Source organism: Chanodichthys erythropterus, chromosome 3 (assembly GCF_024489055.1).
Source record: "Chanodichthys erythropterus isolate Z2021 chromosome 3, ASM2448905v1, whole genome shotgun sequence".
Classification (NCBI taxonomy): domain Eukaryota; kingdom Metazoa; phylum Chordata; class Actinopteri; order Cypriniformes; family Xenocyprididae; genus Chanodichthys; species Chanodichthys erythropterus.
In genome coordinates, this window is record NC_090223.1 from 39,994,093 (window position 1) to 40,010,050 (window position 15,958).

General features: G+C 41.6%; 1 protein-coding gene across 8 annotated transcripts in view; it reads left to right on the forward strand.

Moving 5' to 3' along the window:
- Positions 1–15,859, forward strand: part of caskin1 (CASK interacting protein 1) — a 107,088-nt gene extending 91,229 nt beyond the window's left edge. For 5 of the 8 annotated variants that reach the window (XM_067382241.1, XM_067382245.1, XM_067382242.1 and 2 more), the window contains 10 exons: positions 290–405; positions 1,203–1,302; positions 1,561–1,664; positions 2,872–2,982; positions 4,032–4,133; positions 4,756–4,894; positions 5,021–6,216; positions 6,319–7,108; positions 7,218–7,722; positions 9,874–15,859. In XM_067382241.1, coding sequence (XP_067238342.1) covers positions 290–405; positions 1,203–1,302; positions 1,561–1,664; positions 2,872–2,982; positions 4,032–4,133; positions 4,756–4,894; positions 5,021–6,216; positions 6,319–7,108; positions 7,218–7,722; positions 9,874–9,970 — 3,260 coding nt within the window. In that variant the 3' untranslated portion in view covers positions 9,971–15,859. The remainder of the gene's footprint in view (positions 1–289; positions 406–1,202; positions 1,303–1,560; positions 1,665–2,871; positions 2,983–4,031; positions 4,134–4,755; positions 4,895–5,020; positions 6,217–6,318; positions 7,109–7,217; positions 7,723–9,873) is intronic. The other 3 variants (XM_067382243.1, XM_067382249.1, XM_067382247.1) reach the window with 2 other exon arrangements.
- Positions 15,860–15,958: the final 99 nt, after the last annotated feature.

Genomic DNA, 15,958 nt, shown 5'->3' on the forward strand with positions numbered 1-15,958 from the left:
ACGTACAGACGATCCACTGATGTGTCTGTAGCCGTGTGGCAAACTGCATTTTCAATGAGGGCAGCGTGAGCCTGAGTGTGTTTGTATTAGTGACTATGCTAACATGTCTTGTGTCCATCACTCACCTGGTCTTTCACCATTGTTATGTAAGTCTTTGTCATCCCATGTATCAGATCAGTGCATTGCAGTGGGGATGTTCATAGTGGTGTGATTGGAGCAATTGTGGTGGTGTGGTCTGATGGGGCTGACCGTGTTTGTGTATGTGTTTGCTGGGGGCTTCTTATTCCAGGTGGAGACCGCAGCAGTGTGGGCAGTTCAGGCAGTGTGGCCAGTGCCCGATCCTCTGGTAGTGGACAGAGCGCAGGCAGCAGTAGTATCCTTCACGCACAGGCAGAGGGAGTCAAGGTGAGCTATCTGACAGGCAAAGTGACTGTGGTTTGCGAAGATACCTGAAAGAACTGCCTAATTTGTTGTTGGTTTAAATGTTTAGAAGCGTCTTTGATCTATTGGCAGTATGACTAGATGTATTGCAATCTCTGAAAAAAAAAAAAAAAAAACAGGTCATTACATCCGAAGATGAACAACCTTGTCAACCAGTTCAAGTCCATTTGTGTTTTGGAATTTAACCAGCTCAGCCAAGGTCATCTACAAGCCCTAACCAGCCCAAGATGCCAACCTTGAGCCCGTTTCCTGGTAGTCCACCTGAACCAGTTTGTACGACATAAACAACCATAAATAATGAGCTTCAACCAGCAAGAAAACTTTTTAAACCAGCTACCATCTGGCCTGCCAGACTGAATAAGGTTGATCAAGATGATTTACAAGCTAGCAGTCCTGCTTGGACCACCTAATTTACCTTAAAAGACTTCCCAACAAACGAATCTACCAGCCCTAACCAGGTTGACCAAGATGGTTTACAAGGTTGACTCACACCCAGTAGCTGGTAGTCCACCTAAATCAGCTTGGACCTGACCATTAAATTATCAGCTTCAACCAGCTATTATGAGGAGATGGTTTTAGCTGAAATGTCCAGCAGGACCTTTTACATATCAGTAAAGAACCTGTTGCTCAATTTTGGAAAGCTTTGTTCTTCAAAGCTAAACTTTTAGGGTGTGCGCTTTTGAAGTCTAATTGCATTGTTCCAGTCTGCATTGATATTTGTATGTTATTTCTTGATCTGATGAGCTTTGTTTATCCTGTAGCTCCTGGCCACGGTTTTGTCACAGTCTGCCAAAGCTAAAGAACACCTGCTGGAGCAAACAAAGTCTTTGGACCACCCCTCTCATGCTTCCAGCAACAAGGGTTAGTGGGAATTTCAAATAACTTCTGAAAAGATATCATAGGAGAGTATCGTTTCACAAAGAAGTCTCTACATCCTGAATGTTTTTTTTTTCTTTTCACAAATTAGAGACTTGGCTCCTTTTTTTGTGCCAGATGGTTGTGCTAATTGTTGTGGGTGGGAGCATCACAAAGATCTGATTGGCTAAAGGAGTAGTTGTCAAAAATGGATGTGCAATAGCAATGCTCCAATGTGTATGAATGATCTCATGATCCTTCTAGGATCTTCCTCACGCAGTCAGAGTTTGTCAAGCTGTCCACTTCATGAGCAGCCGTATGGGGAGGCGGTGTCCCAAAGGAAAGGGGAGGCGCTGCCTGAGGGGAAGGTAAGGAGACTCCTACTCGAAACACACTGTCCCATTACCTTTCCTCAAACAAACATACACTCTCTCACACACCCATACACATACATGCACTGGCATCTGCACATCCAGGATGCTTTCCCAGCACTTCCTCTCACAGCTGGCCTCATCGGTATTACGCGCTCTCGGTTGTCGTCAGGACACGGTGAGTGGGCTTTTCCGCAGGCTTCCTTGCACACTGTCCTCGGCTTCAGGCTTCTATCAGCCGCTCTGTCTGCTGTCTAATATTGACAGCGATTCCTTTCACTGTGATCTTTTATGATCATTCATTTCATTTTCTTTGCTACATTTTAAAGTCCATTTCAATTTTTTTGCCTTATTTGCAGTAATTTTCACTTTTGATTTCTTTTCAGAGAGTACCCAACAATGTAGACGTGTGATTTAAATGTGGAGTGGTATGGTTATGGAGGCATGATCAAGATTTAGTCTGTCCAGATTGAGACTTGTAGAACAGTTAGAGCTAAAAGGAAAATGAGATTATGACAAAGGAAATTGACACTGTATAGGTATTATTTAATTGTTATCTCATTAAATGAGATTGTACGTTGCAAATTGGTAATGCATATTTGACCCTTGCTGTTTTTGATATCATTTTTACAAGTACATGATATCAGAAATTTCACCATTTAGTCATATAACAGAGAAATGTGGCTGCCATATCTTTCCCAGCAGGACTTTGGAGCTGCTGAGTAGAGCTGTTCCATGCTGGACTTGTGGACTAGGGGCCATCTGTTCAAAACAGCCCTATTTTCTCTGCTGCCCAACTCCCTTTTTTGCCTCTCCTACACAAGAATTATAGTACATACTCCTACTTCTAGGGAAATGGCATTCCAAAGCAGAAACTGTATGCCCACTGCTTTTTAAAATCTGAACCCTTTGGTTCAGAAGGAGAGTCCTTATTTGCTAAAGACTTTCCCCTTGTTGCTAGAGCAGGTACCTGGACCAAGAGTAATAACAGAGCAAAAAGTCCAATATAATACAAAAAAATAAATAAATAAAGGCAGGTTTTACTTATTTATTAATAAGTAGTTCACTTTATTAGTTAACTAATTAGTGAAGCTGCGACATTGGTCATTGGGACTAATGTTTTTAGTTTGTTGAGCTGGGGTCTGGTCCATCTTCAGCCACAGGACCCAAACAATGATAGACTGCCACCTATCTTCTCTTCTAGAGCTCAGAGGCTGTTATCGAATGGCTGAGTGAATTTCAGCTGCAGGTCTACGCTCCAAACTTCATCAGCGCCGGCTATGACATTCCTACAATTAGCCGAATGACCCCAGAGGTAAGAGTTGTCCCCCCCCACCTCCTAAAGCCACCCTAAACTATTTACGTCACTCCCCTCTTCCCTAAATGTAACACCCAGACCCACCCAAAGCACAGAAAAGAAGCAGTCAGAAGATAAAAAATGAATCAACCAACAAACTCTCCTTGGATTTTAAAGTGAAATGGCTTGCAATGAGTCTGAAGCACAAAAAGCCATGGGCATGGCGGCTCACATAGGCTTTATGAGACTTTGAATTTTGCCTCTGGCAAGATGGAAAATCTCACCCAGATAACCCCCCCCCCCCCCCCCCACCCAGACAGTGCCGCTGTTGTGGTTGTCAAATGTTTCCTAGTATGTTATGTAGGTATCTTTATGACCCACATAATAACTGAAGTTGTGATTACTGTACATGTTCTTTAGGTGCACATAATTAAAATTAAAAGCATTTAAGAATATCTTTTTTCATTAGCAAATATTTTAGTTTTAATGGTCATTTCATGTAGTTTCATTATGGAGTGTAAAGCTGTAACTAAATTGAACTAAACTAAATTGTTACTAAACAATAAATTACTCTTTGAACAAATAAAATTCCTGGAAGCGAGCTCATCTACCCATACTTAATTACATTAAACCACTGCCTTCATGAGATTTACATATTTTCATTGCTGAAAGCAGAATTAACAGGGGTATTTTGTTGAAACATTGAGGACATGCTCAATAAGGATTTGTTTATATAATTATATTTGGGGTACTCTGAAAAGGCTTCTTTTCCTCACTTGCTCCTCGTATTATTTTATTATTTTCCCTTTCCCATGTTTTTTTTTTTTTTTTTTTGGTTTGTTTTTTTGCATCCGCTTTTATCATTCTGGTGCCTTTTGTCAGTCAAAGTGTTTGATATGCCAAATTTTAAGTGTTTTATCTTTTTTGTGTATATATATATAATGTAACGTTCATGCAGAATATGCGCCACTTGGTTTAGTGTGTATGTGTGTACAAAGGTCTTGGGGTGCTCAAATGTGATTGGTTATGGATCTGATGGTTTCTGGGACTCCTATATGTATTCTCAGGATTTAACAGCTATTGGAGTAACCAAACCAGGACATCGAAAGAAGATAACCTCAGAGATAAATAAGCTCAGTGTTAACGAGTGGCTGCCTGACCAAAAACCAGTGAGTTTAACATGTGCACTGCAGACACACACACACACACACACACACACACACACACACACACACACACACACAAACACATACATGTTGGGTTTCCAAGTTTTATGGGGACTTTCCATAGACGTAATAATTTTTATACTGTATTTTTATCTGTATATTCTATACCCTAACCTTAAACATAAACTTCACACAAAACCTTCTGCAAATTAAAGTTAGTTTACCCAAAAATGACTCACCCTCATGTCGTTCCAAACCCTGTTTTCCGTTCATCTTCAGAAAACAGTTTAAGATGTTTTAGATTTAGTCCGAGAGCTTTCTGTCCCTCCATTGAAAATGTATGTACAGTATACTGTCCATGTCTAGGAAGGTAATAAAAACATCATCAAAATAGTCCATGTGACATCAGTGGGTTAGTTAGAAGTTTTTGAAGCATTGAAAATACATTTTGGTCTAAAAATAACAAAAACTATGACTTCATTCAGTCACACAAGATTAAAAAAATTCTGGTGTTACTTTTTTGTAATTCCTACAATTTACGTAGCGCGCACACACACACACACACACACACACACACACACAAACATCCAGATGTAATTTGTTTTTATCTGTATTTGATCTGTAGGCGAATCTTGGAGAGTGGTTATCCATGATTGGGTTGAGCCAATATCACCAAGTTTTAGTCAAAAATGGCTATGAGAACATTGACTTTATTACTGACATCACGTGGGAGGACCTTCAGGAGATTGGCATTACAAAACTTGGTAAGATAGTGGACTGGGATCCATAATTAAGTATTTCAAAATGATTACACATAAAAACTTTTCTTTTTTTATCAGACTGCATAGGCCATGGTGGTTTACTTTATTTCTCTGACCGAATTTTCCTAGGACACCAGAAGAAGCTTATGCTTGCCGTGAAGAAACTGGCAGAGATCCAGAAGGCCTCTGATGGTCGTAACACATTGCGTAAAAAACCCCCAGCCGCTCAGGAGGTGATGGCTATTGAGAGCCCACCCCATGACAGCGGAGAGTGTATGTCTCCTAAATTAAGCACTTTCCAGGACAGTGAACTGAGCGGGGAGTTACAGGCAGCTCTTACACGCCCTGCTGATGTGCAGGATGGCACAGAGGTGAGAACCAATAGTGGTCCGGGAGCACAGCACCGAGCCCGCACTCTGCATGAGAACAGCATGAATAAGAGCCGAGACACAGAAGAGCCTAGTGGGCCACCCAGAAAGGAGGCACGTACCATGCGCCAGACCAGCCAGGGAGGCCAGAGAAGTGTCTCATCGGCGCAGCCAAAACCACGTCAGTCTTATCCCCAAGGTGCAGGTCCACCCTATACTCCACCACAAACGCCCACCAAAACGAAGCCTCCCACCTCACAGACTATGAGCAACCCACCGGGTAAACCAAAACCTAGTCCTCAGCTGCTCCAGCAGACAGAGAAGCCCATAACACCTCGTGCTCACCCCCAATCCCCCACTCAAAGGTCCCATCCACACCCAGCTGCTCAGCCTGTGGAAACCATGGAAGCTGCGCCCCAAGGACCTGCTGCCTCAGTGCCACTCCTGTGCCTGCCACCAGATGGTGATGAAGCTTGCGACGAGTATGGTCTGCCTAAGAAACGTGCCCACAGTCTGAATCGATATGCCGTGTCTGATGGTGAGCAGGAGCGGGACGAGCTGAATGTTGCAGATTCAGGAGGAAAGTATGCCACAGTACAGCACCGGGTGGGTCGCAGCAACTCAGTGAAAGGGCAGGCAGACAAGAATGTCAACCGAAGCCAGTCCTTTGCACTCAGACAGAAGAAGAAAGGTCCTCCTCCACCTCCTCCCAAACGCTCTAGTTCGGCTATCTCAAGCTCCAGCAGTAATCTGACAGAAGTTCCCAAGGAGACAAGCAGTGGACCCCTTCTGGAAATTCCCTATCAACCACAAAGACGTGCTAGTGACCTGGGTGGCACTGTAGACACAGGCAGTGCAGGTAGTGTGAGGAGCATTGCGGCCATGTTGGAAATGTCCTCTATTGGTGGGGGTGCCAAGGGTCTCGCTTTACAGAAAACTGCAGGTCACTATCTGCAGGTAAGGTTGTTATCAATGTGCATTTGGGATGATACCCAGCATTTATCATGAAAAATGTCTGTTAGCAAAATCTGTTGTAGTAAAACTGTTGTTTCTCTGCAGGTGGGTTCTGCAGGAGCAAAGCAGCGTGATGCCATTGGACTGGATGGGGAAGTAGTGAACCGTCGCAGGACCATTAGTGGGCCCGTCACTGAGTTAGTAGCAGCTGCTAAGCGAGGACCACAGCCAGAGCCAGTCCAGGATAGACAACGCTCTGAACCCCAGCCAAGCTCTAGTGGGAGTTCAGCAGAAAACCTTCCATTTGCTGAGGATGGTAACCTTACCATCAAACAAAGACCTAGACAGGGAAAGGATGAGGCTGAGGATGGCCTAGAAATGTCATACTCTTTACCCCAGGAGGACCTTTCGTGTGCGGATGCCACAGCCTCCCTGAAAAGGAGGGTCCAGAGCACCAAGCAGCAGCCAAATGGCACCAAGTTCCTGCTCACTGAGTCAAATACAGTTAAGCGCCGCCCCAAAAGCAAAGACAAAGATGCAGAGGAACAACAGGATGGGCAGATGCCCGTACCATACGAGAATGGGACTGGCACCATTAAAAGACGCCCTGTGTCAGAGGTGACCGTTTCAGAGCAGCCCCGACCACAGGAACATCCTGAGAACTCGCCCCGTCGGGACAGTGCAGACCTGGAAGGCCATGTCACTGAGAGTGCCCCTCGAAAGTCCATCAAACCTCCAGTGTCTCCCAAACCCGTTCTGGCCCAGCACATAAAGAAACAAGGACCACCGGCTGCCATCACCAAGAAAGCCCCATTTCCTGGACCAACTGGGGCACCTGGCAGCCCAGGTACTACACAGTGCGGGCCTTTCACTTGCCCTGTCTTTACACAATTATGTGAGTATCCCATAAAGCCTTGTAACGTTTAAACCTTGTTGAGTCAAAGTCCGCTCAGTCAGTCTCTCTTCCCGTCTCTCTTCCTATCTCTTTTCTCTTCTATTTACAGTTGAAGGAAAGAAAGTACCTCCTCCGATATCACCAAAACCTACACCTCCTCCCACAGCTCCCAAACCATCCAAAAATGTTCTGCAGTCTTTAAATGCGACACCTAATCCCACTCCCACGCCCTCTCCAGCCAAGCAGACTGTCACCAGAATGTCCAGTACAGCCTCAACCCAAACCAACCACCCTGTCAAGGCTACAACCCCACCGGCTTTGAGTGCGCAGACCCCACACACACCTCAGTCTCCTCACACCCCACAGACACCTCAGACACCCCAAACCCCACAGACACCCCAAACTCCCCCAACCCCCATCCCTACACCCCCTCCTGTGAAGCCCCCTCGCTCCTCAATCAGTGGGGTATCCATGGACAGTTCAACTGGATCAGCACTTGTCACAGGGGTAGTGACGGCAGATGCAATGCACCAGAAGATAGAGGAGACCAGTGCCTCACTAGCTGCAGCCCTGCAGGCAGTAGAAGAGAAGATCAAGGAGGATGGGCAAAAAGAGTGAGTGTCATGAAACATGATATCAGTGACATCATAGACCAGTAGGAATCTAGTCTATAATGGCATCTAGCCTCAGGTTAATATTCCTTTTCTAAGTAGTTTCTAATATTTTCCAAGTCACAAGTCCTTCAAATCAAGTCAGCAGTCTTGAGTCTATATCTGTGGTTATTAAAGGTTAGTTCACTCAAAAATGAAAATAATGTAATTAATTACTCACCCTCATGTCGTTCTACACCCGTAAGACCTTCGTTCATCTTCGGAACACAAATTAAGATATTGTTGATGAAACCGGATGGCTCAGTGAGTCTACTATTGAGAGCAAAGCCAATCGAACCTCTCAAGGTCCAGAAAGCTACTAAAAACATGTTTAAAAAAGTTCATGTGAGTACAGTGGTTCTACCTTAATATTATAAAATGACGTGAATACTTTTTGTGCTGCAAATTTTTTTTTAACTTTATAACTTTATTCAACAATATTTAGTGATGGCCGATTTCAAAACACTGCTTCATGAAGCTTAGAAGATTTACGAATTGAATCAGTGGTTCGGAGTGCCAAAGTCACTTAATTTTAGCAGTTTAGCCGTTTGATAGGAGATCAGAATCACTAATTCGAAACAAAAGATTAATAAAGCTCAGAAGCAGTGTTTTGAAATCGGCCATCACAAGATATTGTTAAATAAAGTCGTTATTTTGTTTTTTTGCCACACAAAAAGTATTCTCGTTGCTTTATAATATTAAGCTTGAACCACTGAACTCACATGAACTGTTTTAAATATGTCTTTAGTACCTTGAGAAGTTCAGTGGCTTTGCTCTCAATAGAGGCCTCTCTGAGACATTGGATTTCATCAACAATATCTTAATTTGTGTTCCGAAGATGAATGAAGGTCTTACGGGTGTAGAACGACATGAGGGTGAGTAATTAATAGGGTTGCAAAGGGGCGGAAAGTTTCTGGTAAATTTCCGGAAACTTTCCATGGGAACTTAACCTGGGGAATTTTGGAAATATTCCAATTTGGAAACTTATTTATTTATGGGAATTAATTGGAAATTTTGGGAAATTTATACAGATTTATAATATATATATATATATATATATATATATATATATATATATATATATATATATATATATGTATCATATAAAACAAATATAAACATTTTGTTTGGTCATAACATGAAATAACAGTTATTTATTTTTCGCATTCAATTAATTCTAATTTAATAAATATGTAAATTAAATATATTTTGATTGCAGCAATTGTTATGTGTTATTTATTTCACTGTCACATGATCCTTCAGAAATCAGTCTTATTTTGCTGATTTGATACTTATTTGTTATTATCATTGTTGGAAACAGTTGTGTTAGCATGTTAGAATGATTTCTGAAGGATCATGTGACACTGAAGACTGAAGAAATGATGCTGAAAATTCAGCTTTGATCACAGATATAAATTATATTTTTATGTATATCAATTATTATTCCATTATTTTAAATTCTACTTGTGCAGGGTAAAAATTTAACTAAAACTGCATTAAATATGGTTGTTTTAACCAAAATGATGTTGCAAGATGTTTTTTTCAACTACATTTAAGTACCCTGTTATAGGCTAACCTGCAATTTTGCAAATTCCCTGTTTATTCCCATTAATTCCCATATATTCCTGTTAATTCCCATGGAAAGTTTCCAGCTTTGAAAATTCCCGGAATTTTGCAACCCTAGTAATAAATGACATTATTTTCATTTTTAGGTGTCTTAACCCTTTATGAGACTTCAAGCTGTTTTCCACCATTAGATTGAATACAGCGAGTACGAGAATACTATAGTAATTATTAGTTATTTTTATTTTCAAAACTGCCTGAAGCCAATTTCAACATGAATATGCTGAACAGTTGAAGAGGCTGTATATTGGCAGGGCTTTTGTGTATTGACGCAATCTATCATTGCGACTGGTCAAATTTTATAGCTGAAGGCAAATCTGTTCATAGCTTTTGAATTTATTTTCTCTTAAATTCATCCCTGGGGGCGTGTAGACCAAATAAATCTATTCAGCATTACAATTTGCACGTCAATGTTGGCCCCATAACTACTGCTTGCAGCTAATTTTTTGTGTTATTTTTAAAAGACATTTAAGTGTGTGTTTTGATCCACAGCTCATTGATTGAAAACAAGAGCACAGTGAGCATCCTAGACGACATCGGCAGCATGTTTGATGACCTGGCCGACCAGCTGGATGCCATGCTGGAGTGAAGAGCACAGCCTGTGTCTCTGTGGCACAACCTCAGGGCCCCGGGAGAGCACAAGGGCACAATGACCAACAACATACCCACCTGTCCCTTTCTAGTCCTCATCCCTTGCTCCTCTCACCCCCTTTTTTCCTGCTCCTTCCCCATTGTGATGAAACACCCGTCTCTCCTCTCTCCCTCCGAGTTGGTTTTGCACAAACCCGAGCTGATGTACCTCAGGACTGGGCAGAAGGCCATCCAGGGCTTTAAACATCAAAGACAGAGCAGAGGGTGGAGAGGCAGAGGTTGTGTTTTAATACATAAAGCTCAACTCTCTGTCTGTGGAATATCTCTATCTACCATGAGCAATGAGTAGTAAAATACTAATATGAAAACAATAATAACTGTATATGAAATAATAGTATGGTATGTGTACATTGTAAGCATGAGGAAAGTTTGTATCTATAAAGAAAAAAATCTCATAGTGAGAGTCATGCATTAGTACAGTTATATATATATATATAAATATAAATATAAATATTTTATGTTTTTATTTCATGTTCAATGGTACATACAGTGTTGAAACATTAAGAAATCTATAAAGTTTGATGACAGATATGTGGATTTTTCTATGACTATAATGAAGTTTTAAAACAAAACAAAAAATAAGGCTGGCTTAAACATCTTGTATGTTTGGCTGTGCTCTGCTGAAGAGTGTTGTGGGCTGTGTTGAATGTAGTGACTGAAGTGGCTGTTTCACCCCCTGCTCTGTGCTTGCTCTGGGCTCCCGCTCTGTGCTGCTGTGACCCTTTATGTTTCCATATACTTTTTGCCTGTGTGAACTCATACATTCCTGCTCCTGCACAGCCTTCTTCCTTCACCTTCCCTCTTTTTCTTCCTGCCCTCATCATGTGCAGTGTCCTGTGTGCCTTAACATGAGAGGTGACCTCAGTGCTGCTAACACACACAAGCAAACGGTTTCAAGCTGAGATAGGCCTGGTGTCCGCGGGGCCTCATTTATAAAATTGTTGCACAGAAAGCGTCCTATATTTGATCTTACGATCATTTCTCAAACGTGCGTACCACTGATTCAGAGAACGAACGTACATACAAAAAAAGTGCATATGCCTCTTTGTGAAATCGATAAATGATATTGAAATTATGCACAGCTTAATGGATTCAGATCTCTGTTTTGGAAACGCTGCCTAATTAATTTCATTAGCATATAAAAGAGCCAACGTTCAAATCCTTGAGAATGGCGAGCGGCAAGAATTGCTTAGATTACCTGCAGTTCTCCGACTCTTTCCCACAAGGAAAAGTGCATACGTCTGCTTAGACCAAGTCTCGCGTAGCCAGACCTTCAGACTGACGGCAGAAGGTCTGTACTCTATCGCAGCTTTCACTGGCCAAGGGCCACCCAAGAGGATGTTTGACTGACATGTTAAGCAACCAATCCGAATTTGTTTTGTTCCAGTTTAGAGGCGTGAAATGTAAAGTCGATGTCCCTACAATAACAGAACAGAGTGCGTCTAATAAATCATTCATTCAAGAACGTTGAGCAAGTTTACTGCAACAGTGGAGCTGCAAACTTTACATACTTTTGAAAATCATCATTTAGTCAATCCTTCTTCCATGAGCGGGTTTGGTGTCACGGCATTTGTTTCCAGGCGGACAGTTAAAGAACGCAACATACACGTCTCCCAGACATCCTACAGAATTCAACCAACCAGATGACGACTTCAAAAATCCTGAAGCGTTTCTAGTTAAAGGTGATAAAGAGGATCTTTTCGTCGACTGAGAAACCAAAGACTGTTAGTGAGTTTTTGAAATGAGCGCATGCGTAAGAACAACCCCCCCTCCTTTCGAGTAAACACCTCCCAAAACTCGTAAACACTCATATTGGATCACGAGTGTTTACCACCGGCATTCGCTGTGTCGTGTTAAACCGAGTTCAGACTGCACGATTTTAGCCCCGACAGGTTTTGAGAAATCGCCGACAAATGCCCGAAATAACAGGCAAATCGGTGCTCGTTCACGCGAGTGACAATCGCGCAGTGTGAATGAGCAAAGACGCGATATGAGAGAATCGCAGACGAGTCGCCGACACCCGTGAGATATTTGGCATGCTAAATATCTGGACCTGTCGGCGATTCAAAATCCTGCAGTGTGAAAAGTGTTCTGACTGAAAACTACATCGGCGATGACCGACAGCCAATGAGAGAGCAAGATACAGAGCAGCGGGGAGTTCGGGGAGGAGTTATAGACCACAACATCAGCAATCATGGCTTCATTCACATAAACATCACAATTCTATCAAACGGAAACAAAACACAAACATTTGCTTGACCCTCAGCAACAGCAGCACATTGAAAAGTTATATATTTACCTCCAACTCTCGTTGCAGAAACACACAATCCACAGTCTCCCCAACCATTTCCTCCTCCATATTTTCTTTTCTTTTTCTTATATTCGCTGCAAATCAGCGCACAGGCAACTCGTATTGCAAGCTTCTTGCGGGCTACCGTTTTTAATAATAATAATAATAACTCTGATCTTGCACGCGTGATATTGCGTTGTTTCCTTGTCACATCTCCTGTGTGTTTGGTTGTGAAACGTAGTTTGCGTGCCAGACAGAGTTGTCAGCGATTCTTCCTATTGTAAAGTCACGCAGTGTGAAACCTTCTGCAGTTTGAACACAGCAGCGACTGAATGCTGGCCAAGATAGTCATGCAGTGTGAAAAGAACAGTGACCCGATTACTTTGAAAATCGTGCAGTCTGAACTCGGCTTAAGTGGATTCATTATGTGGGACTCACCGCAGGTAACTCATAATCTGCAGTTGTTACTCCTGTCTCCGGACAAAAACATCGCATGCGGCGCCTGTGGAGTGTGGAAAGTTACTGGAGCGTGCAGCCACGCTCGTCTCTCACAAGGAACGTCACGGCAGTGATTGACAAGCCAGAGGGCCAATCGTTTACGTGATGATCACCTAAACGATTGGCTGATGTTTTTAAGGCTCTACCTCGTGCACAGATGATGCATATTAATATTATTCCTTTCAGTGCACCTAATAAATAGTCTTTTATCAGTTTTATTAGACAGTTTCAAGTAATATTGCAAAAATGTATAAAACAAAACATCCTCTTTAGCACCTTTAAGTGTGCCATATGGGCATGACGTCTGAGGCTGAGACTAGCTTAGACCCTGACGTGGCACTAAGCACTTTTCCATTTTTGTAAATATGAACGTTGGTGTGGATTTTAACGTACACACACTCTAAGATCAAATCTGTGCATACGCACGTTTTACAAACGAGGCTCCAAGTGAGAGGCATTGCCTTGTGGGATAGGAGGGGCCTGTGTGTTCTGATTTGGCGAGGCGTGACCTCATCCATGGACATCCCCAATGCTTCAGTCATGGGGATACTCAGTGTAGGCCTTACAGTCAAAATGAATAGCCAATTTACTTCTATGATGTAGCCTAATGCAGTTCCAGGCAATACAGAAAATGCTAGAAAAAATACAATGGGACTTGATTCTGTTCTTTGGCAATTTATTGGATGGTAAAAGTAGGCACTGAATACCAACATAGCTATTGATTAGCATATAGCCTGAGTGAAGATTAAGACAAACTCGTTTTTTCTTAGGAATAAAGTGTCAATAAATTGTTCACAACAAGACCAGGATCATGCATTAAGAAAGCAAATAGGGTCATGTTGACTTTTACTACACGAGTGACCTCAGAAACACAGGCGAGAATGAGGTAGAGGGGTCCATCCAGTGATGGTTGATGGCTTTCAGAAGGTGGGACGTCAGGAAGCACAAAGTGAGAAAGTTGCAGACGTGTATGTGTGTGAGTGGCACAAAACAGCAATCTAAAAGAAGCATGCATGTAAGATGTTATGGACTGACAGTGCAGTGAACTAACAAGGATTTTGCAAATGTTAATATGGCTTGAAGTTTAGCATTTCCACCTACCCCGGTCTTGAGCTCGGACAGGTGTGGTTCCACTGGAAGCCTGCATGCAGTCTAATCTCAGTGGCTGTTAAACGGTGTGAATGTACCATGGTGTGCCTGCTTTGTATTGCATTCCCCCCAGTATCATACAGACAGACATTTCCTTAATGACCAAAGTAAGAACACTAATCCAAGATGCAATTAAACTTGGGTCAATAACTTATTCTGGAAAACATAGCAGTATCTAGGTTAAAAATATTCACAGAGAATGGCGTTAAGTGACTTTATAGGAACTTTTTGAGAGTAGAATGAGTGATGCTTTTACAGTTTGGTCTCTGTGGACATGAGATGTTTCCAGATGCAATGTTCTCTCATTCACAGTGAGGGCACAATTCGCTGTTATGACAGCACCGGTCACAACCAAACCTCTTACGAGCCTCTGAATGTCATTATCTCATTGCCAGCAAACTCACAGTCTCTTTAATTAACCATCTTTGTTGCCATGACAATCTGCCTGCTCATTATTAGAATCGTCACAGTATCAAAATGATCTTAAATGCAATTTAAGAAAGGGCCCAAAAGGAGGAGAATACGTGAACGAGAAATGGTTGTGTAGGTCCCACAATGCTTTACACACTATATGCTTAATTCCTTCCCTGGTTCTCAGAAAGAATATTTGTAATATTTAAGTTATGAACAGAGATTATTATAGATGTTTTCAACAAGTATTTAATGATGCAGCATCAAGAGGGCTTGTTGATGAAACTGCAAATATTTGAGACAAAAAGTGTCTTCTTGGCGCAAAGTGTTTTAAATGAATTGTAAATGGTCATTTTTTTAGAACTCCAGTTTTCTTTTTTAAGGTAACTTTTTGTGATAAGTTTTTTGACTGCCATGTCTTCAGATGAAATGAGTTGTATATTATGCAATGTTACGTTTTTTTAAAACATGTATGTGCCTTGCTTTAGTTCTTTTCCTTTTGAGTTTCATGTTTAAAGTGTGTAGGGGAATATGTGGCCGATCTCAGCTTTTGTCCAGCAGATGTTCAGAATGAAATCCTTTTGTTGTTGTGGTCTGCTCTGTGGACAGAGTGCAGATGTCTGGCATGGGAATGGCTTTTATAAAAGCTTTATCATGCCTATCGCTTCAAAGGACTGGGTGTAGATCCAGTGTTAATTGAGTTGTTACGACCCTGCCCCCCCCCCCTTCTTCTGTGTGTGTATATAGCTGGTTGTTTGTCACTGTGAATTCGTCCTTTTTTAAAAACTTGATTTCTCCACTTTAAAGTTCTCATTCCTGTCAGTTTCTTATTGTCATGTTTGCTTGTTTTTCTTTCTTCTTTTTTAATACGAGAAAAAAAAAAAAAAAAAAAACACGATGGAAAAATATTGAAATTCTGAAAACACTGAAGTCACACTTATTGTTGGTGCAAGATGTTATTTAATAATGAAAGCTGTTTTAAATTCCATCCTATTTGCAGAGACATTATATATATATATATATATAAAAAAAGAAAAGAAATCTGCACTGCTCAGCGTGTGCAGGCTGTATATTGTGTTGATGTTCTGCCATTGACTTGTATGATACCTGCTGTGACTGGCATTGGGAACAGTGGTGTGCTTGCAGTGACTGCATCAACAGCCACCTGCTCTAAATAAACATTATATACAAACACTCTCATAGCTGTCCAATTACTGAACACCAACAAGGCCAGCTGGAAATTGCTTAACAGCATAGTGTTTCATTAGTTCACATACATAAAACAAAGCACTTGTCAAAAAAGTAAAATAGAACAAGCTGGTACCAAAGGGCCATACAACCCTTCACAGATTTATTTAATATAACTGAATATGTATTAAGGACACTAGAGGGAGTCAACGGCACGTTATGTGCGAGTTAAAGATAGCGACTGAATATAAAAGACTCAAGTTCACTCAATACAAGCATTAAAAATCTGTCTCATGTTTTATACAAGAAACTGTTTTTGTAGTTTGCATTTGAACATTTTTAACATCACATCCTGTCAAGCTTAATGAGGGAAAAATATGGGAACAACAC